The following is a 27,819-nucleotide window of genomic DNA, read 5'->3' as shown; positions in this document are numbered from 1 at the left end:
CACACACACTAACACACTAACACACTCACATACTCGCACACCACATACCACACATCACACACAGGCACCGCGACAGGTTGATTTTGCTTCTGGCATGGCAGTTGTTAAAAAATAAATTGTTTTTAAATAGCTCTCACAACACTCGAAACGCTCCCGGGGCCCAAGTGTGTGTGTGTCTGTGTGTGTGTGTTACCCTTCTCTTCTTCATCCTGCCAGTCAAACAGTTAAAACAAGCATGCTCCAGCCGAGCATGTTCGCCTGTAAGATATCCCAGATGAGGGATAAAGTTGCATTCAGTATGCTTAATTCTAATCAGATTTCACGACATTCGGAGATTTAAATTCCGTAGAACTTGTGGAATATTCATTGTGCACCTAATTGTCATCCGCAATACACAAATACTCTACTCTATTTTTGAAGATTCTATACCAAGTTTCATTGTCTACTGTACTCTACCCCTTAAGCATACGTGTTCGTTTACAGGGTATAGCAACGAGAACGACAACAACAGGCAAACGACAAAAGCTAACAATGAGCGTTGGCGCTTCCGTTGGCGCTTCCTGGTTCCTGAACTTATTTGTTTTCAATTTTATTATGTTTTCCCTTGCTTTCTTACTCACTTTTCCCCTATTTGCCGTTACTCGCTGTTTTTGTTTCGTTTACTCTCAAGCTAAACTGCAACTCTCGTTTTTATTACCTTTTTGTAGCTATTGCTTCGAATAATTTTGCATTTGTTCACAATTGTCTTATGTCGTAGACTGGCCCCCCGGCAATCAATCGAGGTGTCACAGCTTGCCACGGATATTGTCTCAATATGCCCAAGTTATTGACAATTTCAAGTTAACATCCAGCTGTGAAGCTAGGTGCGAGAAGGGAAGTTTCATGGAAGCTCAATTAGGAACAAAGCTTTTGATATTAGTTATGCTCCCATTTGAGCTGCCTTATTGAAACCTCTTATTCGACCGCATATTATTTGCTCACTCTTTCTCCTACATCTTTTTTGGTATTCACTTCACTTCCATTTTATTGTTAACTCAAATTTCGATCATTTTTTTCAGTCTAAAAACAAGTACTAAATCATAAATATTTTCAATTGCAGGATCCCCCTTCCGTAGAGTAGGAACGTGGACAAAATGTTTAGAGAGTAAATTTCCTAGCGAGTTGGATTGCGATTTTGGTTATTGGAGGGCTTCCCATACAAGCTCGCTGAACATGCACACGGATTTTTTTGACCCGTTTGCTGTTCTGACCTTTGGCTGTTGGGCATTTTTTTGTTTACTTGGCCATTCTTGCCACGCACCGGCTCAGGCGTGGCCAGTACGTTGTCCGATAATGCATTGCTGTTCGCCAGTTGATTTTGCGGCATCGAATTGACGAGCTGATCGAACGGTGCATAGTTGTCCATTGAGTCGAAGCCGTGGAAAGTCCCATTAGGGTCACGGCTCTGCTGGGTTGACTGGTAAGAGGGACCGTAGGAAGGCTCACTGATGTCTGAGAGATACATGTTGTTACGATTCGATTGCCCCGGCGAGCTGATGCCAGTGCTCTCATATGGCGGCATGGAGATGTCGTTTATGCCCTGGTAGCTCGGTACATTCTGATAGCCATTTTCGTCACGATTTCGGGTGCCGTAGCCGTTTTCGTCGCGATTTCGGTTGTCATAGCTATTTTCGTCGCGATTTCGGTTGTCAAAGCCATTTTCGTCGCGATTTCGGGCGTTGTAGCCATTTATGTCGCGATTTCGATTGTCATAGCCATCCTCTATCCGATTGTCCTCTTCGTTTGGATATATACGCTTCACGGAAGTAACAGATGTCTTAACAATCACATTTTCCACCTCAACTACGGCTGGGCCATTCGCACTATTATTGAGTGCGGAGGGTTCACTTTCATTGCCCAGCTGATCAGATGTATTTTGGATCACAGTCCTCTTCACACTTTGCTCAGAGATTGAAATTTGCTGAGAAAGATTTGAGCCGTTTTTCTTCACTGGCATCCCACTCAAGTCCTGCCCTCTCTCCGAGGGCATGCCCATATTCTCTGCATTCTGAGAGTTTACACCACTTCGATACAGTCCAGATGGTTCACTTATGTCCATTACATTATCAAGACGTTTACCAGTCGAATGACCAAAGTTGGTTTTCTGTCTATCGTCCAGCGTTTCAAGTGGCCGAGAATTGTTACGATTAGAAGGCATTTGAGCACGCGCAGAGCTATTAGCAAACATCGAAGGTTGTGTAATGTTGTCAAGGTTCTCGTAAGCCGAACTAAAGTTTGGCAGCCGATTAGGCTGCGTACGATTCATGGTGCTTGCATAGGAAGGGGCGCTAACATTTCCAAGCATTTCGCTTGGATAGGATTCATCGGCAGCAGGTTGCGGTATAGTTCTCGAGTTTTGGAAACTATTGTAAAACTCATGCGCTGGACTGCCCATAGAAGGTGCTGAAATGTCACCAATGTTCTGTTGACTGGGAATGCATGGAACACTGTGAACCTGTCGAAGCGGCGTTCCGTTCTGCATTGAGTCATTCGATACATCAGCTCCATGCAGTGGCATCTGATAAAGACTCTTCATGCCTTTACTGCTGTTGCCAAAGCTGGGAGCACTCTCGTCATCTAGGCACTCGCTGAGATAAGCCGGTTCAGAACGCGGTCTACGTAAATTGTTCGGTTGACTGGTGGGACTGTCAAAGACCGGTGGAGATATGTTCCATAACTGTGGTGTATTTTGGGATATTCCACTGCGTCCATAGGAGGGAGGAGTTACATTGTCGCTGGGCATTGTCAATTCTCGCCGACTAGTGCCTGCACCTGAAACGCCACTTGGCATTGTTATATTTTCAATGCACTCACTCGGCATTGGATCTCTTCCAGAGCTAGCAATAGGTGCTGATAATTGTTGAATTCTGGGACTTGCTCCCTGCGATAAGCTTCGCCCAGCATATTTATTAGTTGTAGCACCACGGCCATTGCTACCGAAAGATGCAAGAGCTGATGTGTCACAGGTATTTTGGGATGGAATTGATCGCTGTTGATGTGTCGGAGTTCTTGCTCTTGAAGCACCCGACACTCCAGCAAAGGAAGGCATTGTGATGTCATTTAAGTACTCATTAGTCGTTGGTCCTCTGGTCGAGCTTTCATATACATTAGTATTTTGACCACGCCCACTGCTTCCAAATGATGGAGCTGATATGTCGCAGATATTCTTGGATGGCATTGATCGCTGTTGACGTGTCGGAGTTCTTGTTCTCGGTGCTCCCGATATTCCTGCAAATGAAGGCATACTAACGTCCTGCAGGCAGTCAGTTGTTTGTGGGCCCCGACCTGAACTGGCAAATGACGGAGCAGTTATATCTACAATGTTTCGTTGGACCATCTGCGGACGTTGAGGTGATCTACCGAGCGATACGCTCCGCCCAAACGATGGTGCGCTGATTTCATCCAAGCACTCAGAGCGCATGGTTTGCTGTCGTCGTGATGACCCCGATACTCCTCCGAATGACGGCATGGTTACGTCATCTAAGTATTCATTTGTGACTAGTCCACGTCCACTGCTACCAAATGACGGCGCTGATGTGTCACAAATATTCTGGGATGGCATCGATTGCTGCTTCCGTGTAGGAGTTCTTGCTGTTGAAGCACCCGATACTCCTTCAAATAAGGGCATGCTAATGTCCTCCAAGTACCGATTATTTGATGGTCCTGAACCTGTTATGTTATTGAAACCTCCATTAGCATTTGGGCCACGTCCACTGCTTCCAAATGATGGAGCTGATATGTCACAAATATTCTGGGTTGGCATCGATTGCTGCTTCCGTGTCGGAGTTCTTGCTCTCGAAGCCCCCGATATTCCTGCAAAAGAAGGCATGCTAATATCCTGCAGGCAGTCATTAGTTTGTGGACCCCGACCTGAACTGGCAAATGTCGGAGCAGTTATATCTACAATGTTTCGTTGGACCATCTGCGGACGTTGAGGTGATCTACCTAACGATATGCTCCGCCCAAAACATGGTGCGCTGATGTCATCCAAGCACTCGGAGCACATGGTTTGCTGTCGTCGTGATGACCCCGATACTCCTCCAAATGACGGCATGGTTATGTCCTCTAAGCATTCATTTGTCACTGGTCCACGTCCACTGTTGCCAAAGGTCGGCGCTGATATATCAAATATATTTTGAGAAGGCATCGATTGCTGCTGCCGGGTCGGAGATCTTGCTCTTGAAGCATCTGAGATCAGATATGATGGCATGCTTATATTTTCTAAACATTCGTTAGTATTTGGAACGCGTCTTCGAAATGAAGGAGGAGAGGTTATGTTCTGGGTTTGCATGAAACGCTGTTGACGCGTGGAGGTTCCTGCTCTTGAAGCACTCGATACTTCTCCAAAGGAAGGCATTGTGATGTCCTCAAGGTACCCATTTGTCGCGGTTGCTCGACTTGCATTGCTAATATTTTCTAAAGGCCTTTGTTGACGTCGCGCTGATCTACTGCGCGACATTCTTTGTCCAAATGAAGGTGCACTGACATCTTCCAAACACTCAGACGGCATAGCCTGTTGCCGTCTTGAAGATCCCGATACCCCGGCAAACGAAGGCATGGTTACGTCCTCTAAACATTCAGATGTCACTGGTCCATGTCCACTGTTACCAAAAGACGGTGCTGATATATCATAGATATTCTGCGATGGCATCGATTGCTGCTGCCTAGTCGGAGTTCTTCCTCTTGAAGCGCCCGATACTCCTCCAAACGAAGGCATACAAATATCTTCTAAGAATTCATTCGTGGCTTCTCTACCTGAACTTCCATATGATGGCATTGTTATGTCCTCCAAGCACTCATTAGTCGTTGGCCCACGTCGACTACTTCCATGTGAAGGAACTTGGTTGTCCGAGATATTCTGGGTTGGCATTGATCGTTGTTGGCGTGTCGGAGTTTTTGCCCTCGAAGCACCGGATACTCCACCAAAAGATGGCATACTTACATCTTCCAGGAACTCATTAGTCATTGGTCCTCGGGTTGAGCTTCCAAAGGACGGCATGGTCACGTCCTCTATATATTCATGCGCTGTCGACCCTCGTCCACTGTTTTCAAAACTTGGTGCCAATATGTCACACACAGTTTGGGTAGGGATTGAACGTTGTTGACGTGTCGAGGTGCTTGCTTTTGAAACAGCCGATACTCCTCCAAACGAAGGCATACTGATGTCCTCCAGGCACACATTATTCCCGGGCCCTCTGCCAGAATACTCATATGATGGCATTGTAACATTCTCTAAACACTCATTTGTCATTTGTCCTGGTGTCATTTGTGATGGCGCCGCTATGTCGTAGATATTTTGGGGAGGCATTGAGCGCTGTTGACGTGATGGAGAACCCGCTCTTGAACCTACCAATACTCCGCCAAACGAAGGCATACTGATATCCTCCAGGTACTGATATGTCGCTTGTCCTGAACTATCATATGTTGGCATCGTTACGTTTTCCAAGCATTCATTGGCATTTGGAGCCTGCCCAAAAGTTTCGAAAGATGGTGCTAATATGTCACATATAGTCTGGGAAGGCATTGATCGCTGCTGACATGTTCTTGCTGTAGCACTCGACACTCCCTCAAAGGAGGGCATACTGATATCCTCAACAGCTGTTATGTCGAATGTATTATGTGAGGGCATGGACCTTTGTTGGCGTCGTGGTGTTCTACTGCGCAAGGTACTAGACACTAAAGATGGGGCACTAACTTCATTTAAGCATTCACTAGGCATATAGTTTGCTTGTCTATTTGACGCTGCAGACACTCCGCCATATGAAGGCATTGTTATATCTTCTAGACACTCATTGGACGTCAGGTTTCCTTGTCGCCTTGACGCACCCGAAGATCCTGTAAAACCTCCAAACGATGGCATTGTCACATTATACAAGCATTCACTGGGAAACTCTGTTGCTTGTCGTTTCGAATCACCTTTAGCACCAGCGACGCCTGACGGCATGGATATATCTTCGAGGCACTCGAAACGATTGGTACTAGCGAATGGCGGTGCCGACATATCACATATATCTTCTACGCCTGGACTTCTAGAACTGTTAACGGTGCTATTTGGAAAAGAGGGAGCACTCATATTTTCTAGGCACACATTTTTACCAATAGGTGGCGCTAAGATATTGCTAATAGTAGGCGGCGTCGCTTGCATTCGTCTTCCCATCGAGTCCGCAAACGCGGGAGCACTTATGTCTGCCAGCTGTTCACTTGTCATGCCCTGCGGCGCTATACGCGTACTCATTGCTGGCATGGAATTATCGTAAAACGAGGGCATCGAGATATCAGCGATATTCTCCGACTGGGCTGGCATGGAAAAGTGAAGATGACGTCCTTGTGCCCCCTGTACCGTACCGATTGGTGTGTATTCCAAATTAGTCACCTGTTCGTAGGGAGTGTTGGACACTGTGCTGGTCTCCTCGACACGACTGGTAACATTTCCGCACTGATCCCGATGGGTGGTTATCTTGCGCAGTGTAGTCAACACACTGTTGTTCTGTGTACCGCATTCCAATAGAATGTATATATAAATTATTGTACGCTTGTTACCTGTTGAACGGTGCCTTTTTCGGGCACTTGATTGGGCACTGGAGTTCGGTTCTCTACCGCGGGCAACAGATTATCAGCATGCACATTGTGGTCATGTGCATTTTTGAAACTGTGCACAACCTGGCGGTAAACGCTATCCACGTAGTTGCTTGCATCATTTTGGCCCACAGACTTGTCTGTATCGGACATATGCGGCGGCGAGATATTAGCCAGATACTCGCCACCCGGCCCAGACATCTGAGACGGCATGCTCAGATCAAACGCCGGTGCCGACACCTCAGCCAGACACTCCTCCGTCAAATTGCTTAGATTTGCCCCAATAGGTGGGCGATACATTTGTCTTCGGGGTTGCGCCAGCCGCAGCGCATCCATGGCCTCGGCGTCTGTCTCATCTGTGATTGGTTTATTAGTCAGTTGTCAGCAAACTAAATAGAGTAACAACTCTACAGACATGTCATATTGCGGAACATCCGCGGATTGCGCCATTCCTCGTTATTCGTCAGACCAAATTCCCTGGGATCATATTGACGCACCTGTCCGGTGAATCCGGGACGCAGATGTTCTGGCGTATTGGCTAAATCATTTTGTGTCAACTGACCGTTGGGCGTTTTACACTGCGCACTGTGCATGGTTTGGGGATTCAACAATTTTGCCCAATGGTAATTGATCTTTTAGCCCGAAAAAACACAAAAATTTCCTTTCGAAATCAATGCCGAGTTGAAGTGTTTGACGATGACAGACAGTACGAGCAGGCCTACTAAAATGTTTCATAACTTCTGCGTCATAAGCAATGGATTCCGTCTATGACTGACTACATCAATCAATATGGTTATGCAAACTCATTTATGCAGCATAGATCTGAAAAGTCTTGCTTTGTTATGACAGGCACTTCCGTTAGTTCGCACAAATGCAATTAGCAGGTGCATAGTTATTTTTTCCATATACTGTTTTCTTTAATTTGATTGGCTTTAGCTGGCTGAATAGCATCCAATTCTTAAGAGCTTGTCTGGGTCAGATCTGCGTGTGTGTGTGTGTGTGTGTGTATGCGTGTGTGTGTGTGTGTGTGGGCTGGCAAGTCGTCACACGAAACCGCTTTCATTTCCGCCAAACACAATTGCATCATTAGCGATGCAATCTCCGTTACTTAACGTAACCGCAACATGCCGGAAATGAAATCCGAGGCAAGCTGGCGCGCCCAATGCTAAGCTCACTAAACTCTGCACGGTGAACGACTCGACAAGTGCGCCGAGGAAATCGCAAAAAAAAAAACAAAAATGAAGTAAATAAGAGAAGGAAAAATAGGTGGCGCAGAAAAGGAAATATGACGTCGCCGTGTGCCATAGTCAAAGAGCAGTCGAGTCCGCTGACGCGCAACCAGGAGGCACTCGCCAAGGATAAAGGAAAACAACCGGAAAGCAAACGAAATGATGCTGCTGCGCACAAATAATCGAATAATGCCGCAGCTGAACCATAGCCATGCTGTGTCCGTAGACGAGCAGCAGGTGAAGCCGCCTTTAGCTAAGTCACAATGCCGCTGACATTGCGGCGACCAGTGAAGCTCCAATGGGGGGCCAAAGGACACAACGACAAATGGTTACGCGGTGTCGCTTCATTTAGCTTGATGCAACCCAGGCGAGTGCCACCGGCAAATATTTGACTTGGGCTTTAGGGAACACACAAGCTCACACACACGAGGGCTGGCATTAAAGTGTATTATCGCAGTTGTGCAAATCCGATAGTTCATAATTCCGAATTGAGTCTTTAATCTTTTGAGCCCTTCGTTTCATCTGTTTTGGCTTTACAGTTTGTCCTTCTCATATTCCCTGAATCCGTTAAAAGTGAGGCTACAAAGGGCATAATGACAATCAATACCTGAACCGAACTAACATTGTCCGACTTTCTGTGACTCCATGTGTGCATCATCTGCATTCATTTCAAGGACTATCAGAGTACATATCGCTTGTATTTGAAGAGTACAAGCTTTAAAGATCTGGTTTTAGGACAGATCCAGTATTTATTATCTTTTTAGATTAGATTTATCCCTCTTTGCACTGGATCCAGTTTAAGTACAGGCTGACGATCCAGTTTGGAGTATAGCACCGATTGCAGCATTAATATTAGGTTATCTACTAATACACGAAGGTGAAACGCTGGAACAGCCCTCGCTGCTGTACACATGTGCATGCAAAAGTGTCAAATGGAATGTTTTCAAGATATGTACAGGCAATCAACTAGATATTTGCATACGCCTCTCAGCCCTGCACCTTTGGCACAGCGTCTTCAGACTAACCCCACGTCAAATTATTCTTTTTATCCAGCCAGTTTCCAAGTTCGCGACGCTTTGTGCCGCATTAATGCGCATATTAAAATGAACGACGACGTCATCACCGGACGAGCTGTTGCCTAGGTGACTGACATTATATTCATACACTCGTACCTAGATGCATGTTGAGCTGGGCGTGGGCTCAGAGGAGAAGTGGGGGAAGGTGTAGATGGCCCCACAAAAGAGTTGCCACTCAGCGACACCGGCAACTGCCTCAAGGCCACAGACATTCGGGCCCTAAAGGGCGGTGCGACAAGGTTCGAGCAACGTTTAGCTTGCTTACCTTTCAATTTGGGCATGCCCGGATCGCTGGGGTGTTTGGGTCGAGTGACTGAGTTAACGTTGCCTAACTGTTTCGGGCAAAACGGCGTAATGCTTTGCAATAACAGTCAAAGCCTGTTTCAAGCTTGCCGTCAACATGTACCACACAGCGATTAGGAAATATGTGTTCAAATAGAATCAAAAGCCGAGTAAGAGTGCGTTTTTGTCGGGAGTTCCCAAATAGGAAATACCCTGAGCCCAGCAAAATTACGAATGTTCTTATGTGCATACATAGGCAGAAGCATATATACGCACCCACACATACACATCATATGACGGTCTATTCATTCTTGAATAAGTTCGGTGTTTATAGTCCGATCGTTAAATGTTGGAAAAATTAGAAAGATATTTATAACGGTAAGCATTATTGTTCAACACTCCCATTTCCCTATCTATTGATACGTTTGTGCAAGCATTTAGGGAGAATAATCCAGCATGGCCTGGCTGAGTTTGGTGAAGAGAGAAAATAAGTTTTCTTTTACAGCTAAGTATATGATACAAAAGTCCGTTGCTCATAGGATTTTGCTTATATGTGGAACATATTGAAGAAACAATTGCCAAGTCGAGCTATTACAAAAAATGGGACAAACTCATTTACTTATGGGTTTCATATGTCACACATTTCGCGTATTTCGCAAAGGATTGGAAAAAAATGTTGCGTGCATTTGTGCGAAAGATGTTGAAATTTTTTTGACAATAAATATAATCTTTTCTGGGAGCAGTAACTGAGTGTTAACTGTACTTATAAATGCAACATTTTCTGAACTCACTAATTTTCCAAGATATTGGTGTTTTGTTAAATGTCGTTAAAACAGGTTTTTATTTAACAGGTAAATTTCTAATGGGAAATTTCGCAAGGATTTTAATTTGGGACAAGGCGACATCTAGCGACAATGTTTGGTAAAACATAGCGCAAGAAGCTTTTTCGAAGTCTATCTATAACAGTTACAGTTAATTTACAGCAACTGTTCAACTAACATTTAACTAACAGCGACTGTTAAAAGCAGAGCATGTTTTTTAACAGTTGCTCATTCAATAAAACCTTTCAATTTTTGACTAACAGTAGCATATTGATGAAAGCGCTTTAATTTAAAAGCTTTACAAGCTCAAATGTTGCAGTTGTCAGTTAAATTTTGAAAATTAAATGTTATTAGCAGTGACAACGTGGCTTAACCATGACAACAAGATGTTCAAATGACCACAACACGAGGCCGCTGGCGTTGCCCTGGGCTACCGGCAGGCCAAGTCAGCTGGCAGGTGCTCAGCTTGTAAACAAAACAAAGCAGCGTTCCGAACAGAGTGAAACCGAAAAACAAGTTACAACAAATAAAATACAAAATATAATTCAATTTTAGGCCAAACGAAGCGACGTATTCGCCATGTGCTAATGGGACTGATGTGCGCTAAGGTGCGCCGCTGCTGCAGCTGCTGCACATCCTGCTGCTGCTGCGAGGAGGCATCGCAGCTAGCAGAGACGGCGCGCTATAAGGTGCTACTACTGGGCGCCACCGGCAGCGGAAAAACCCAGTTGGGGCATTTGCTGCGCGGCGAGCAGCGCAACGCCAATGATATGGACGCCACCAATGGGGTGCGCTGCTATCGCCTGCTGGCCAACGGCAGGCCGGAGTCGAGCACGGGCAGCGTGCTGCTGACCGAGGTGGGCGGCAGCGCGGATATGCAGCGTATTTGGCCGCATTACTATGCCAGCTGCCATGCGCTCATCTTTTGCTTTGATCTCAGCGCCAGCTACGATCAGCTGGTGGACAACTTTGCGCTGCTGCAACGCTGCCTCGAGCATGTGGCGCTGCGCGGCTAGCCGTGCTGCTGGTGGCCACGCGGCACAGCGACGCCGTTCAGCTGTACGATGTGGAGCATGCCTTCCGCCTGGAGCAGGTGGCACGCGCCTGCGGCTGCCCGCTGCACATTTGTCATATCAGCGGCGAGGGTCTGTGGCATGGCGTGGCTTGGCTGCGACGCCAGCTGCATGAGCAGGCGCCGGCGATGGCGCAGCGCATCAAATACGATGTCAATATGCAGGTGTGTGCATTAACTGTTCACTCCCTCTCACTCTATCGCACGTGCTCTGACTCTCTCTCACACACTCTCTTTCTCTCTCTCTCTCTCACACACTCTCTCTCTCTCTCTCTCACTCTATCTAACTCTGTCTGTCGCTAAGTTTTTTTCTCTCGATTTGCATCTCTCTTCCGCTTACACTCTGTCTTTCTTCGTTTCTCTCTCTCTCTTTCTAAGTCTATGTCACTCTCACTCTAACTCTAACTCTCGTTCCCAATCACCTCTATCTCGACCTCTCTCCTCTCTGTCTTATATCTCTCCTTATTCGTTGTTTCTTACACATTATATCCCTTTTCCACTTTCTACATCTCTCATATATTTCGTTTGTTTCTCTCTGTCTTTCTCTCTCCCTTTCTCTCTCTTTGGCAGTCTTGGCAGCGGCGCAAACGCGCATTGCTCTCCAGCAGTAAATTGGCGCAGGTGCACCGACAGCGCTTTCGACGCCGGCAAAGAAAGGTAAAATGACCTGCCCGGTTAGCTCTATCCCGCTTTCACTTATGCTTTCGACTCTATTGCAGCTCTGGCCCATGCCTCTGGCCGGTGATGGTGACGTCACACAGCCGCGGCCAAGCACTGCGCCGGCCGCCATATTTGTTGTGCGTACCCCACAGCGTGCATTGACACCATAAAACTGCCTACGCTTTGAAGGAAATGTGCCAAAGATCAGTTAGTTTATGCCTTTTTTTTTGTCACAGAATCAATATATAGCAATATCAAATTTCCAATAAGAAATACAGCAACAACAAAATCAATCGTGTAAAATCTAAACATTTGTATACATACATACGTACATTGACTCTCCAGATTTACCAGCTGATCTGCAGTGCTCGCCAAATGACTTCATTATTTACACACACGAACGCGCGCGAATTGTTGATTATATTTGTTAATTAACTGCACAATTCAAATTAATTTACCACATTATTTGGAGTTATATGCAAATTAGAGAAACCACGACGCGTACTCCAATAAGCGATAAGTGTTGTGAAATATCGAACACGCAAAGCGATGACGTCACACCCGCGACCGAGCACTGCGCCTGCCGCCATATTTGTTGTGCGTACCTTGCTGCGTGCAGTGACGCCATACATAAATATTCGATTTGCCAGCTGATCTGCAGTGCTCGCTAAATGACTTCATTACTTATACGCACACACGCTCGCGCAGTAATTGCTCATGATATTTTTTAATTAATTGCACAAATCTGATTTTAGTTATAACATTATTTAGAGTTGTATATGTGCAAATTAATAGCGAATTAGGAAAAACACGACGCGTACTCCAATAAGCGACAAGTGTTGCGAAATATCGAACACGCTCATCGATATCACTTTGGAAGAAAGCTATCGATAGCGTGCAAATCACGTGTCAAGTGTCATACATATCAATATCAATAAATGTGCAAATTTATATAAAATAGCAGAAAAATAATCTAAAATAAACAATAATGGACATATTTACACCAAATATATGTATAACTTGAAGCCGCATTTTAAAGGTGTCAGCGAACAAAGCCTGCTGCAGGCCATGTGATGTGCATTTGGCGTCTAACATTTTGCGCGGCAGCAGCAGCCGAAGCGGAGCGGACGCGCCAGCTCCAGGTCCTTGTAGATTCTCCCAGCCGGCTAACTGCCAGCCGATGATGTATTGCAGCGCAGCAATAAGTAAACCACAAGAGCACCTCGCAAACACACACACACACACACACGAGCGCACGATATTCAAACAATTACCAACACTAACAGAGATTGCCACCCACCTATCAGGGCTGGTTGTGCGGGCGGAAGGCGCACACGCCGCTGACATTGATGATTGCGGCTCGTCGTTGTCGTCGGCGACGGCATTGTTGTTGTCGGCGTCTAGAGACGCTCGAACGTGTGCTCATAATAATCCCCGATATATAAGCCAGCCAAAAACCCGCCGAGGCACACACATACATAAATAAACATGTGTCGCCGTGTGTTGTAACGAAAAGTGTAAAATAAGCATCAATCATCGCTTATTCGAGTTGTCATCAATCACACACACGTTGCACACACACACACCCGCAGAGAGAGAGAGAGAGAGAGAGTGAGAGAGACGCACACACTGCGGTGCCAGGCAAAAAGTACAGGAACATAAAGCAACAAGCGCTGTTATCCTTGGTGGTTAGTTGCCCTCCCTACCCCGCCTTCTCCTCAATGCAAAGCATTTACAAATTTGCTGGCTGGGGCAGCCTTTAAATTTGCCACCCCTTTCGTACAACGCTCGCCACGCTGCACACTGGACACACATTCACACACACACACACACAAACCAACCATCTAATCAGCTTTGCCGCCAGTTATTAAATCATCAGGTTGCACGATCAGGCAGCCGCACGCCCATTCCCGCTGTCACATGTCTGTCAACAGTCAGCGATGAAAAGAAGTATATAATATATATATATATATGTATATATATTGTGCGTAACCAAATATCCTGTTGTTACTCCTGCTGCTGCCCCCGGCAGTTGCGTGCGTCAAGCCATAAAATAAAGATTTAATCGGCATTTATGTATGTATTTTTAGGTTTTTATGATAATGCGCTCATTTTTCTTTATTTTGCGATATAGAACCCAACGAGTTGTCAAACGAGCGGCCCTTCAACTGGATGATGAGCATGTCATTTGTTGGGGCCCCGGCCAAGTAATGTCCGACTACGTTCAAGGCGAAATGCCATTCAAGCTGACTTTATGTAAAAATTTAAAAAAAAAAAAAAAAAAATGTTTATGTCATTCACTGGATCGATTAGAAGCGGGCGACAGGGGATGCAACTGGCACTGGGCAGCTGGAACAGGACCGAGAGCGGGTATTCAACGAGCCAAATATGCGTGACCACGAATCTCACTTAAACTATTCAATAAAGGGTAAGATTAAAAGTCCGCCATACAAAGTAAATATATCTTATTGATGTCGCTATTCTCTAGATTAAGGCAATCGACTCAGCTCGTCGTCTAGATCAAGATGATTGGATATGCTTTCTCATCTCTTATGAATCTCAACGGGCTCCGGATAAACACAGTTAGTCATAGAATATTGTCAAATTTGTTGTCAATTTTCATTTGATTGTCTTTTATACTTGTAGATTTAGCGAATTTCGTATATCATACTAGAAAATTTCAGTGGGCATGAAAATCGAGCAAGGAGGAGGACAATTAAACTATTTATATCTTATCAGACCTTTATACAAAAACAATCCAAATGCGTGTTGGACAACAGTGGAAGGAGTTAGGAGATTAAGCCTTGGCCTCATGGTAAATATTTAATTGCTTTTTATAACGCATAAGTAATCATAATTAAAGATTTTGCCGAGTAATTGCCAAAAAGAACAGAAAAAGTTGAAACCCTGTACCCAATTTCTGTAAAGTGATATTTGATACATTTTCTTGCCGAGTTAGGGCAAACATTTTTTAAGTAAAGCCTTACATATTTATTGAATTGTTATATATATATATATATATATATATATACGCGTGTATTCAGTATCAGCACTTTATAAGAGAAATTGGTTATTTTTTAAAAAGCAAACTATTTTCATGCTCGTTTTTAAAAAGTTTAATTTATTGAAATTATGCCAACAATTAAGATCTGACAGAATTTTAAATTATTTCAAAACAAAAAGACAACTTTGTAGTTTCCAAGATTCCCAATGCATCTATGCACTCTATCAGCTATGTTTTTATTATTAGTCTGTTCTCTAGCTGGTAATATTAGAAACCAATTAAGCCAAAGCCTTTTAAAATACACACACAGGACACATATCAAACTTTGTAGAGCAGCACACACACACACAGAGATAGAGAGAAAGATAGAGAGCAGCACATCCAGCAATGAAAATGATAATACCAGCTAAGTGAAGCGCACAACTTGCCAATTCAAATCATAACAATTGGTGGCAACCGAAAGGTAAGGCCAGCGCAATGACAACAAATGGCGTGCCAAAAGGTTGGTTTTAATTTCAATTTGTATAACAATCCTGTTATGCTAAAAGGTGGGATATCTACTGTTTTTGTATAATTTCAGAGCGGATCTAAAAACAAGTGAAACTCAAAAATGCCCGCGCACCGGACAGACAATCAAATAAAGTCACGCCGCTTTAACATTTGCGGTTGCCGGCAGCAGACAGAAGGATATGCGTTTGGTGGACAAGGGGTTAAGTGATGGACAGGTTGCAGCTGGGTAACTCGATATGCGCAGACAGGCATACACACCCAAGCACTCGCACACACATGGATGCAGGCGAACAAACTTGCAAAGGCTGCAGGACATGTACACGAAATTAATTTGCAACGAAGGGCACGAGGCGCGCGCTTTTAATCCAACATGATATCGCCCGCAAAATGTAAAACGTAGAGCTGGCACCCAGCTGCTGAACCTGAACCTGAATATGCCCCAGCCCGCACCCAGTACCGCTCGCAACGACTGCAACAAAAATCAGAAAGCGGATTAAACGTATTCGTGAGAATTCGTCAACGATTTCACACCTGTTCGACGGCCGCGCTTCGAGTGTGAGCTGTAGGCGTGGTCCGGCATAAAATGCCAATTAGAATCTCAAGCTCGCAGTCCGTTGGGCCGCGTCACTGTGACGCCTTCGGGCAATAACAATAGCAACAGCATCCAGGGCGGCTCCTGCTCCTGCTCCTTGCCCACCCCGCTTGCCGGCAACTCGCACGACTTTTTCGCCAACGCAAATTGTTTATCGCCTTCGGGGCGCTTTATTAACTTTACGGCTGGCCGAGCCGGACCGGACCGAACCGGGCCGTAGACTGGGCAGGAAGATCTGAACTCTCGGCTCAGTTCCACTGACCTGACCTGCGCCCAGCCATAGGGGGCTTTCGTAAGCAGCGGCATTTTACGGACTTTCGATTTTCATGTGTTTCAATTCGATTTGCTTTGGTTTCGGTTTCCGCATTTTTGTTGTTTGTTCTCTCGCACCTTTCTGGACTCTTTCCTCCATTTTTTTTGTTATTTTTTTTTTTTTTGTTAATTCCCTTCCCTTCCGCGCCTTCGGGCGCGTAACGCGGAAATGCACTCAAAATATTAAATGCTTCAGTAGTTTGCAATTATTGAGCGCCGGCCTTGTGCTTAATTTATAATACGGCTCCGGCGTGAGACTCAGTAACAGGCCCTGCCATACCCGGACAGCTGTCCGGCTGCTGACCATTTGCCCCAGGTGGCCGACGAATCATGCCAGCATGCTCAGCTCAAATTGAATTGGCATTAAAATTAATTTTTGAACACATTTTGCAGAATTTCATCATGTGCTTTAACTGAAATATTTGCGGTTTTTTCCCAGAAACATCTCAAGCTTGCGTCTTTCATTTGGATTAAGGACTACAAAATATATCAACATGTGAACTATACAGAGTAGAAAGAACCAGAGCTGTACGATAATTAATTTAGTTGTAAATGTATCTGAATTGTCATTCACAAATTCAATTGGCTCAATTGAAATTTATGTGACTAAGGAAATAAGAGAAGAACCGGCGCTTTTGGAAATCCCACCCGCAACTGTGGAAAGTTGGCGGAAAGCGGTTGTATGCTTTTTTTTTTTTTTTTACTATCCGATTGACTTTTTACTCATTTTAAAATATCCTCATTTCAGACGCATTTTAAACTATTCGCAAATTTCAAGTCTCTTGGATGGAAAATGCGGATTAAATGTTGTTATCCGTCTTCAAGCTTCGCACGAGATGCCTTAAATAGCCTTGCTCAATACTTGGTGCTTATTTCGATGCATACAAACTCATGGGTGAGTATCTTTGTAAAATATATTTTCTGAAAGTTCACGATAGTAAGTCTAGAAAATGCTTGCACTTAAACTAGACTTTTACCTTTATATTTTAAAAATTCGTATATATTCTTTACTCGGGTATTTATATTCAATAAGTAAATACTTTTCAAGAAGTTTAAGTTATATAGGAAAATCTATATAATATTTTAACTTGAGTATACTTAAGCTAGGCACAGTCTCTGCTCTGATAAAAGAGAGAACAAACCTTAAGATGTGTATAATCAGATATATAGGCACAGACATATAGATGTATATATAGATGGATGTCTATCATGCTTAGATGTTTTAGAGCAGGCCAATTAAGGCACGTTTCAAGTTATACAACGCGTATAAAATAACATAAGCTTTCGGTTTCACTTATTATGGCCGTTAGACATGCAAATGCCGAGATTCGAGGCATAAATATAAATTCCGAGACGCTTAACAGGCATGCCAGAAAGGATTACATCGACATGCCGCAAGCAAGGCAAACGACTTTTGATAAATCCCAAAGAATCTATGAGTTTTACGAGCTGATTTCAAAGAGTTGCAAATACATGTGTGTGGCCAGAGGGCGGGACTGGACTGGACTGAGCAGGGTGAATCGAAGTCGTCGTCTTCAGTTGTTTGGCGCAAAACTTTCAATTGCGATTCTCGGCCAAGTTGTTGGTTGGGTCTTATCTTTATTATCGCCGCTTTTATTACACTGACCGAGCGTGGGGCTGCCGGAGTATCTGACCATCGAGCGTCGACGGGCGTGGTGGAGGGGATGGTTTACTCGTAAAGTATGTCATGTGTCATAAATGACAGATTCTTAGGCATACTTCATTGATCCCTTTTTGGCCGCAACGATTTTTACGATGCCTCCGCTTACACACAAGCACAGATTCTAGCTAAATTGTTGCAGTATCTGTCACATACACACACACACATAAACACGTATACGTAGTGCGTGTTTGAAGTTTGCTTTTGATAAATGAATGGATTTTCAAAGGCGACGTTAATGAAATACGCACACAACACAAGACACACACACACACACACACACACACACAAGACAAAGAGCTCAGACACAGGATGTAGCCTGGCGTCGTCAGCTAGTTCAGTATAAACTCTGTTTAAGTGTGTGTATGTGTGTGTGTGTGTGTGCGTTTGTCTGTGTGCTTCCATATATCCTTCAATCTATCAAACTCACGTGTCCGTCGTGTCTCAATTTACTCGCTTAGTTTATGTTCAACTGGCGGCGCTTTTGCTGCCGGCTTCTTTCTGCCTTGCCAAGTATTTTGATAGAGTCCGTTTGGCATATTTATGAAGTCAACGCAGCGGGCATTGAAAGGACACAAACATCGTAGGACACAGAGCAATAGATAGTAGGGATACGTAACGTAGAGACTTGTGACATGCACACATGCTTGGACGCATGACCCCAATGGCCTTTATGCTGGACCTCAGACGCAGGGCTCTCTATTTTGTGCATAGCCAAAGTCAAGGATTGCACCTAACTAGTTTTTCTTTAGCTATAAACAGAATACCTCTAATGCAAGTTCCTTGCAGAACAGACACAGACGCGTTTCCCTGACTGATGACTCTGCAGAGAATGCGTCAACAGAGATACGAAATAAATATTAACGTAAAAACCTTTACGATTTGCGTCTATTTCAATGATACTCCATTCTAAAAAATATTGAAATTCAAAAGAAAAAAAATAGAAAGAAATTAAATTCCGATAACTTTTCCAGCTATTAAAGCACTAATTCCAATACAAGCCATATTAAAGTAAAACTTATTACAATCGTGATGTAATTACTAGGTTTTCTATAGTTTGTCTGTTATCGTTATCGATACCGATTCGACTATCGATAAATCGCAAATCGTTGGCCACAAATGCGGCTGTCAAACAGCGCATATAACACGGCCTTGCCAATGCACTTGGCACTTGGCTTAAGCCACAGCTCGTCAATGGAGCTGGCATTTGAATATATGCTCTTTCGCTCTCGTACTAATGCTCGCCATATAGAGCTCTTTGTCTCGCGCTCTCTCTCTCTCTTTCTCTTTCTATTTCTCTCTCTCTCTGGGGCAATTCAAAAATACTTAGCATCCACGTCAAATGTCACTAAATAATGCAGAGAACCAATTACCAAGGAGAAGGCGAAATCAAGTGATCCACTTGCAATTGCGATGTGTTGTTGGGCCAGTTGTTGGTGTTGTTGCGGCACAGATTATTGTTGTTCTTGTTGTTGTTGTTGCTGCGGTTCTTGTTGTCGTAGTTGTTGTTGTTGCTGTTGTTAATGCTGTAGCTTTAGCTGTTCGACACTTTGTTTTCGCCTGTGCCGCAGGGCGCTGAAAAGTATGCCACATAAAATCGAACAAGCAGCAGCAACAGCAGCGAGCAGCAAAAGCAAAAGCAAACGCATTAAAAGCAACTTAATAATTCAGATCGAAATCACCAATCAGCGCAGCTGACATGTTGACAAACGACGCCGCCAACGCCAACGCGAACGCCGCCGCCATAGACAACGACAACGACAGCGACAACGGCGCGAACAGACGCGGAACGTGGCCATGGCAAAGGGGGCAGTCAAGTGGGTGGCTTCCGGGTAGGGGGCGGGTCACATGGATGAGGACAAGAGATTTACATTTTCAAAATCGAACGGCGACATAAGCCACCGCAAAGCAAAAGACACGCAACCACAACCATAATGAAATCCATGATAAACAAGATAAACGAACACAAAAAAATTTTGTATATATATATACACACACACACACACACACACATATGCACATCAAGTTATATTTGTGAGGGCAAATGTATTTGGCGCATTGAAATACACTTATTATTGTACACCCTTCTAAAGTGATTTTTTTTTTTTAGTTTTTTAGTTGTTTCAAAGCAATTTGATCTGAATGATTAGTTATTGAATCATTTGATGCCATTTATCCACATTTCCCTGCAATATTCACAAACTGTATTAAACTAACTGAATATTACTTGCAGCATATACAATCTGCTGCTTAGCTCAAACAAAACAATTGAAACACTCGAATCATTTGAAACCATTTTAAACCTGATTTTCATTCCTTTCGCAGACATTATTTGTATTACAAGCAAGAATCGGTTTTGTATTGTTCAAAATCATTTGAAAAATTGTTAAAATCGTATCATTTGAATGTTTTTGAATTGTTTGAATCATTTGGTTAAATAAGGAGTAGGAATCTGATATTCATTTGCTTTATTCCCATTCGTTGCTTGACAGATTTATATTCGGATTGAATCATTATAAATCGAATCTTCTATTTTCTTTTTGAAGTTCAATGTTTCTACTAAACTACTTCAAGCAAATGATGCTATTTTTATATTGGCTTTGGCTTTCGAGTCATTTGATGTATATTATAGAATCAAATATTGACAAAATATTTGAATACATTTATTTGACTTTGTCTAAAATAAATGGCTTGCAACATATATTTTCAATATTACGGCTGTGTCAATGTGGCTAACTGCCTAGGCTAGTTGCCATACCCCCTAGTGAAGGGCATGCAAAAATAGGAAGAGCAACAACGTCGTATTTACATTTACTTATATCTATTTCAGCTATGCCGCTTTATACAGTTTCTGTTTTGGCATATCGGCTTGCAACCACCACAACGCAAGGAACCACCTTGTGGCGCTGACACACCCACACCCACACACACACACACACACATACACACACACACACACAGCCCTCCATCTACCACAAGCAAAACCAGCCTTGGTTTAGCTACTGCTGCATTGGCGGCTCATCTTGGTCGTTGTCAACGTTGTCTTCGATGTCTTCGTTTGCAATCAATGAAAGATTTATGACAACAAATACACACACACACACACACACACACGCACACATACAATCGCACATACACACACACATATTTGCTGGGGCGCTGCCTTTTTTTATGTCACATCATTATTTTTATTATGACGCTGCCGGCGGCGGCGTCGGCCCGTTATTCGAGAGTGATTAGTGACTAAAAATGACAACAATAATAATTGCATTGTGTGCGCGTGTGTGTGTGTGTGTGTGTGTGTGAGAGTTTGAGTGTGTGTGTGTGTGTGTGTGTGTGTGCTGGCCACATGAATGATTGCCCATCCATGATATTCGATATGATTCACAAATAAGTACAAATATTTGTTATTGTACACTGCTTCGCTCCGGTCGCCCAACAAATTTTTCCAGGAAAAACTGATTGGTTTACGACAACAGCCGTCGCTAGATGGCGCCAATTGTCCGCCAAAATGGGATCAAAGCTTCAATTCGATAAGCACAAATTTGAAAAGCGCCTATAACGATCCGTGCCATACCAACAGCTCAATTTGACAGAAATCAATTTAATATACCGGACAACGACTTATTAAGCGGACAAACTTCCGCCAGGCCTTAAATTTAAATTCAACAACCTTAATCTGAATTTGCTTTGCAGCATATTTACAAAATGCAAACCGCTTTTACAACTAAATCGATTTGGTTTTAAGAAATGCTTCGCCTAATCTGCCCAAATACCGACTTTTCGACTAGTTAAAACCGTTTATACGGATAGACAGACAATCAGCGAGTCGAACATTGCAGTTAAATAAAAAAATTCTTTTTTAGTTATTGAACCGAGTAGAAGCCAGAAGAATCTAGATAAGCCAGAAGACTTTTCCTAAATATAATTTTTACCGATAATTGGGGCCCGATTTTAGGAGATTTTTATGAGAAATCCACTCGACTGTTAATATTGATTAAAAATGAATATTTTTTATGAGGTTGCAGATGGGGTCCTTTCGAGTCTTTATTGTATATTTATCAAGTTTACCTCTATAAAAAACCTCGAGCAAAGGAGGAGTCGACGGCTTTAACTTTGGAGGAGACGACGGCTTTAATATTGGACGAGGCGACGGTGGCTCTTGGTTGGCCAATGCCACCTGTGTCTATTGACAAATCTGATTCGTATTATAAACATAGCTATTCCTTATATTAAAAATAAAAGGCATGTTAAGTTATGTTATGTGTATGCATGTTTGTTTGAATATATTTGAATACATTCATGTATTTGAATATGTTTATATGTTGCGCTGAGCTGAAAATTAACAAGAATGGTTATATTCATAGATATTGCTCTTCTATGCGATTCTCACAAATCCAATTAGGGCTTAGCAAGAAATCTGCATTTTTAAGCTAATAAACATTTTCTCTGGCTTCCTGTTCTTTCAGTGATGTGTTTTTGTAGAAATTAGTCTCCTCCGCCTACTCAAATATTCGTGCGTGTGATTTGAACAGGTGAGTACGTTATTACATATATATATTTATCTTTATAATTTATGTATATTTTTTCTAATTGCCCCTTTTTATGGGCCAATCGATCTGCCTTAAAAGTTTTTCTATATATATATTTTTTTTGCGTATTTTGCGTCTGGCTAAATTGAAATACCTTTGGCCAGGTGATTGCGTCACAAACAAATATGACTTGGCTTGGGTTTCGGTTTTGTTAGATTTGGGTCATAGTAAGAAATAAATTGGAACTCTGGATTCGAACCGGTTCAGTTGAGCCTGTCTACATGAATCTTTTGCGCTTCGCGCTCGGTAGTTTGGCAACTTCTAAGCCATTTGCGTTCAACTTGGGAATTTTTTAAACTGCCATGCAGTATATCGTTTGTGTGTGTATATATTTGTGATAGTGGCTTGTGTGTGTATGTGTGTGTGTGTGTCTATTATCTGTTGTCTGCCTGTCTGTTGCTGCTCCTAACTCACATTTGACACTAACTGCATTTTGTAGACTTTTAGCCACTCCCCCAATACCGACCGCCGCCCCTTCTGTCATTCTTTCCGCCCTTTGCAGCTCTGGCTTGCTGCTCGTCCCGCTTGCCGCTGAGCGCTGACTGCGAGCTGTAAGTGAAATCTTTCAGTGCGTGTAAAATGCCGTTGCTCGGTTTTTGGGTGCCACGCCCACACACTTGCCAGCTAGTTGGGCGGCAGCAGCAGCAGCAGCAACAAAAATAACAACAACAACAACAACACCAAGCAACGAGTTGGACAACAATGAAATGCTTTTAGCATCGAGCTGCGAGCTGCGCAGCGCCAAGCGAAATTAAGTTAACAACACAGAAAAAAAAAGTTTTGTGCACTGTTTTTATTGAAAATTTAGTTAAAAAACAGAAAGTGTCGACGAGTCGACGAGTCGTTTTCTGCGTGTTGTGTTTTATTTTAACATGCTCCTCCATACACATACACACACATGCACATACACACACATACACATACACTTACACATACACATACACTTACACACACATGCAAACACACACATGCAAACATACAGATGCAAACAAACACATGCAAACAAACACACACACACACACACACACACACACACACACACACACACCACATACACACACATAAACACACACACACACACACACACACACACACACACACACACACACACACACACACACACATCCAGAGCATGGGGAAAATGCACTCACATAAAATTTTCCCTAGTTTACTTTGACTATAACCTAATCGAAAGCGGCCATCAAAACGTATTTAAAAACGCTTTAAACTAACATATTTATTTTTTTTTAGTTGTGTTTTATTGTATAATAAAACATATTTTCCTTAATGAGTTCAGTTTTTTAGACAGCCCCAATTCACAGGCAAAGCTAAATCATATTTTTGGACATGTTTTTTTCTTGTTTGTTCGATTTGCCATTTACATTCGATTCAATTAGAAAATGTTATTTGCTCTTCAAAGTTTTTGTGTTATTTGAAAATGTAGAAAATGCTTTTCTAGCACAAAATCAGTACACTGTCATTCATTAGCGGACATGTTTGCTGGATGAATAACTTTGTGGGCACAATTTGTCCTCTGGACAACAATTTTTACGGCCAAAAACATGAAAGTTTTTCAATTATTTACAGCGAAAAAAAAAAACAAATTGCTACAAGAAAATGAAACTTTTTTCAATTAATTCAAATAAAAACCTGTTCCCACTCATTCCATTTTTTTTTTTTTTCAAACATATTTATGGAATATTTTTTCTTTCTCATTTTTATTTACATTTGATTGACATCAATTATTAGTTCTTATATCAAAATAAATACATACTCCATTTATATCAAGGAGGAATGAATTTTCCAAAATGTGCGAAGCTTCATGCAAAAGCTTTTCGCCATTTTTCCATACTTTCGGGTGAAAGTTCCCGAAACCCGTCTGAGCGTGCACCTACATCAAATAAGGCAACCCTAGTGTGCGTTGCTCACCAATCAGTCAGTCGGTCAGTCAGTCAGTCAATCAGTTAGTCAGTCAATCAGGACAAACAGTTTGACATATCATCTGAAATTGCTTCAATTTTTCGACTAAACAAATTTAGCACAAAAAGTTTCACTCCAATCGAACTGCAGTCGGAAACTGGTCGACAATTTAAGCTTATAGCTTTTAAACGTTATGTTATTGTTGATGCATGGAGTATATAGTATGTAGTGTTGCCTCCTTGACATTCCAAAAATTGATTAAAAGAAATTATATGCGAAGTGTGCACTTGACTCTTTTAACTGTTGGCTTTCATTAAGCGCATTATAAATATATTCAAATACTTTATGCAACATAATTAAATTAAGATTTTCTCAATTTGTTGATGACCAAAATGATGAGCCGGAGTCATTGGCCCAGCGGCAACGGTGGCGCAGCTGCCGCAGACCAAGGATGTGTGGGAAGGGATAGGGGATAGGTGCTGCTGCTGGTGCGAGTCAAAGTCTCTCGTAGGTGCTCAAGGAATCTCAATAAAAGTTGTCGACAGGGCAACAACAGCACACACGCACACAAATACACACACAGAAAGACGCTCTTTAGGTCTGCCAAATCAGCGCAGAGATCACACAGACATGGACTCTAAGCATAAAATTTATAAATTATTGAATCTATGAAAATATGAACATCACGTACGCGACGACGCGCGTTTCAGCTGCTTTTTGCCAGGACGAACTATTCACAACAGCAGCAGCAGCACAATTACAGATACAAATGCAGGCTACAGATACAGATACAGCTACGGATACAGGCTATAGATACAGATACAAACAAGACAATCGCACAAAACGAACATACAGCTATGCACAAAAGGCAAAGTATGTGTGATTGTGCGTGCGTGTGCGAGTGTGTGTGTGTGTGTGTGTGTGTGTGTGTGTGTGCGAGTGTGCGTACGTCAGAATATGCACAGAATTTCATTACGCTGCCTGCGTTCGTCGTTCGTTTTTATAAATAAGTTAGTTGGCAACCCTGCCAGCCTGTTTATTTGTTTGTTCGTTTGTTTGTTGTTTGTTAAAGTTTGTTCATCTGTTTCGTCGCGTTCGACGTGCTCAACATTATTGGCGGCTTCGCTGGTTACTACTACTTCGGCATGTTGGTTGCTAGAGCACCCCCCCCCCCCTCCGTTCCCCTTCGCACCCCTTACAAACTCTGCCCACACTCATCTTAACCATAGTTTGAAAAGGCGTCTGCCAGCAATAACGGTGCCAACTAGAAAACTTTTCTAATAATTCGTTTGATGAATTTCTTTTCCACGACAAAAAAAAAATATATATGAAAAAAAAACAACAAAAGCAAAAATATATCTGCAGGAAACCATAGCTATAAGGGCAGATATATTCATTGCCTGAACGCAGATGAAGCAGCTCTTGAAGCAAACAAATCTGAACTATGATGGGTATGCATAAGGGCGTTTTAGCATATTCCAATCGAGCTGCTGTCGGTTTTTGCCATTAAATTTGTCGCTTGATATGCCTGTTATTGACACAAGTTCATTCAGACTTACTCCCATATATGTCAACTGGAGAGTTCTCCAGCGCCAAAAGTCTTGGTCTTTGTTGAGCGACCTACTCAATCTACGCAGATACCAAACCTGGTAACCTTGGAACAGAACCGTATATGAGTAGAGTATGTAGTGGCAGACCCTCGCGGCAAAACTGTAATACTCTTAGCGATGGTATACAAATTCGGAAGGTCTCGTTCATTTATCTTATTGGTTAGGGCTTGTAAAAACCAAAATATTGAATGATTTTACGACACGGATGCCGCCGTAAACTTCAGAGCTTTGAGCTGATTATAGCGGAAGAGGGCCGCTTGCTGGAGCCAATGTGAATAATGAAGAGATGCATGTATTTAGAATTCGCCCATTAATTAGGCAATTTATTGGCGTATTTATTAATAAATCATATCAATTTAATGTCTGCTCTCTGTAACCAATCTGTAATACTAGTTAAGAATTACAACTACTATTTCACAAAGAATGTTTCCGATTTTCCGACTAACAACTTAGTAGGGTCCTTCTCCAAGTTTTAACGAGCGACATTTGGCGTTTAAACTGATAATCAAGTATGTGTTGAGCTTCGTTTTCAAACATTTATGGATCGCATTCATTTAGCGTACACGACGCTAACTGCAACGCCCATCACTGAGCGAGGTACCGTCCTGTTACGAAAGAGTATATAAATTGGGTATAACCCAATTGGAAGGCACTTACGAATTTACCAATCCTAGAAATTTATAAGCAGGTCTAGCCATATTGCCTGCTAAACATTCAACTGTGAAAGACAATCGAATGAGAACGATTAATTGAATTGGTATCTGTTACCCACCCACAATTACGTTCGATCATGATTATATGCCTAAATATGTGTTCATTTAAAATATATATCCACATGCTCCAGAATCTACTTACCGACCGATCTCGAGCTGTTTAAATTGTGTGCTGCATGTGTAACCTATATGGAGTGGCAATCGCGTTTATGTAAATTTGGTTATTATTTGATACAGTAGACGTTTGTGTCCTTTGTGCCGTGTCCGGTTGTCATTGTAGACGGCTACAAGATACGTCTCAATTTGCTAGTAAATTAATGCCCTACACTTAGAAGAGCTATGTCACATTGTTGAAAATCAAAGTGTACTGAAAAAGACTAAATGGATTATAAATCGTAGTTTAAGTAAATTTTAATATTTGACTAACCTGTTTAGCGTGACCTTAGAAACCATCTCTCGATCCCGGGTATGCGAATGCAAGGGCGACAGTGGGATCTGCAAAATTGGTTTGGTTTAGTGGCATCAATCAAAGGCTATTCATACTTGAACTGAATTTGTTTGGCGAAACAACATATTAAAATAGAAATGAAACCAAAGATAAAGCTCAATTAAATAATGAGCAACAAATGCTGAGTAATTTATTTACTCAATTCTATAATAATAGAAATAAAGAAAACGACCATTGGCCAAAAAATATCGCGAAACATAATTAAAATTTTGGAATTTGGTAAATTTGTTGTGTTCCGTTTAAGATTTGATTGTTAACTAAATAGTTTTGGCAGCAGCTGCCACTGCTTGAAATCTGATTGAACTTCAAATTGACCTGGACTACTAAGAGAATTAAAAAAAAAAATGGAGATATTCAACAGAACTGAAGTTCTTCAAGTAGGCGTTGTCGGAGGAGCAGAGTGTGCGTCCTTCACCTGATTAACAAGAAATGTAATAAATATATCTGAATTATGCGCATTACTTGAGCTTTATGTGTGTGTGCGTGTGTGTGTAACTTTGAGATGCACATACACACAAGCACAAACACATACACATGGCTGTAGAAAACCCAGCTCTTTGGCAAATATCCTATCCAAGGCAACATGTTTGCATTTTGTGCGTAGCCTCAGCCCCCGTTCTTG

The 27,819-nt window shown here is 42.6% G+C and overlaps 2 protein-coding genes and 2 long non-coding RNA genes across 11 annotated transcripts; 2 read left to right on the top strand and 2 right to left on the bottom strand.

The window, feature by feature from the left end:
* Nucleotides 1-991: 991 nt before the first annotated feature.
* LOC6633832 (mucin-3B) lies at nt 992-7,324 on the bottom strand. 2 transcript variants are annotated; one of them, XM_002057007.4, is made up of 4 exons: nt 7,031-7,324; nt 6,580-6,971; nt 3,910-6,526; nt 992-3,852 (listed from the first exon to the last, which is right to left on the bottom strand). In XM_002057007.4, the coding sequence occupies exons 1-4, from the start codon at nt 7,206-7,208 to the stop codon at nt 1,154-1,156; spliced, it is 5,886 nt and encodes a 1,961-aa protein (XP_002057043.2). In that variant the 5' UTR covers nt 7,209-7,324; the 3' UTR covers nt 992-1,153. The 2 variants fall into 2 exon arrangements, with proteins under 2 accessions (XP_002057043.2, XP_015025654.1); XM_015170168.3 differs by having other exon boundaries at nt 992-6,526.
* A 2,994-nt stretch (nt 7,325-10,318) lies between these two features.
* Nucleotides 10,319-12,167, top strand: LOC6633821 (uncharacterized). Its single transcript, XM_070210597.1, is given in 5 exon segments — nt 10,319-10,522; nt 10,579-11,034; nt 11,037-11,260; nt 11,666-11,752; nt 11,815-12,167. Coding segments are annotated over 5 exon segments (1,002 nt in total). The 5' UTR covers nt 10,319-10,398; the 3' UTR covers nt 11,926-12,167.
* A 466-nt stretch (nt 12,168-12,633) lies between these two features.
* LOC26531620 (uncharacterized) lies at nt 12,634-22,383 on the top strand. 3 transcript variants are annotated; one of them, XR_011417059.1, is made up of 7 exons: nt 12,639-13,831; nt 13,890-14,183; nt 14,244-14,337; nt 14,402-14,570; nt 16,613-16,853; nt 16,922-17,068; nt 22,324-22,383. It is a non-coding gene; the product is annotated as an uncharacterized lncRNA (long non-coding RNA). The 3 variants fall into 3 exon arrangements; XR_004305290.2 differs by lacking the exon at nt 22,324-22,383 and adding an exon at nt 21,883-22,081 and having other exon boundaries at nt 12,642-13,831; XR_011417060.1 differs by lacking the exons at nt 16,613-16,853; nt 16,922-17,068; nt 22,324-22,383 and adding exons at nt 15,070-15,261; nt 15,340-16,603 and having other exon boundaries at nt 12,634-13,831.
* A 3,886-nt stretch (nt 22,384-26,269) lies between these two features.
* LOC26530737 (uncharacterized) lies at nt 26,270-27,443 on the bottom strand. Of its 5 annotated transcripts, none has more exons than XR_001449891.3 (5): nt 27,117-27,443; nt 26,832-27,066; nt 26,749-26,778; nt 26,634-26,694; nt 26,270-26,581 (listed from the first exon to the last, which is right to left on the bottom strand). It is a non-coding gene; the product is annotated as an uncharacterized lncRNA (long non-coding RNA). The 5 variants fall into 5 exon arrangements; XR_011417409.1 differs by having other exon boundaries at nt 26,642-26,694; nt 26,832-27,056; nt 27,117-27,439; XR_001449893.3 differs by having other exon boundaries at nt 26,753-26,778; nt 26,832-27,056; nt 27,117-27,438.
* Between the last annotated feature and the right edge of the window lie 376 nt (nt 27,444-27,819).

This window comes from Drosophila virilis, chromosome X (assembly GCF_030788295.1).
Source record: "Drosophila virilis strain 15010-1051.87 chromosome X, Dvir_AGI_RSII-ME, whole genome shotgun sequence".
Classification (NCBI taxonomy): Eukaryota; Metazoa; Arthropoda; class Insecta; order Diptera; family Drosophilidae; genus Drosophila; species Drosophila virilis.
This window is presented reverse-complemented; position numbering and strand designations above follow the sequence as displayed.

Coding starts and splice junctions, on each gene's coding strand:
- LOC6633832 (XM_015170168.3), bottom strand. CDS start 7,208: ATGCACAGTGCGCAGTGTAAAACGCCCAACGGTCAGTTGACACAAAAT. Junction 6,972..7,030: donor GATGTTCCGCAATATGACAT/GTCTGTAGAGTT, acceptor AACCAATCACAG/ATGAGACAGACGCCGAGGCC. Junction 6,527..6,579: donor AAAAAGGCACCGTTCAACAG/GTAACAAGCGTA, acceptor TGCGGTACACAG/AACAACAGTGTGTTGACTAC.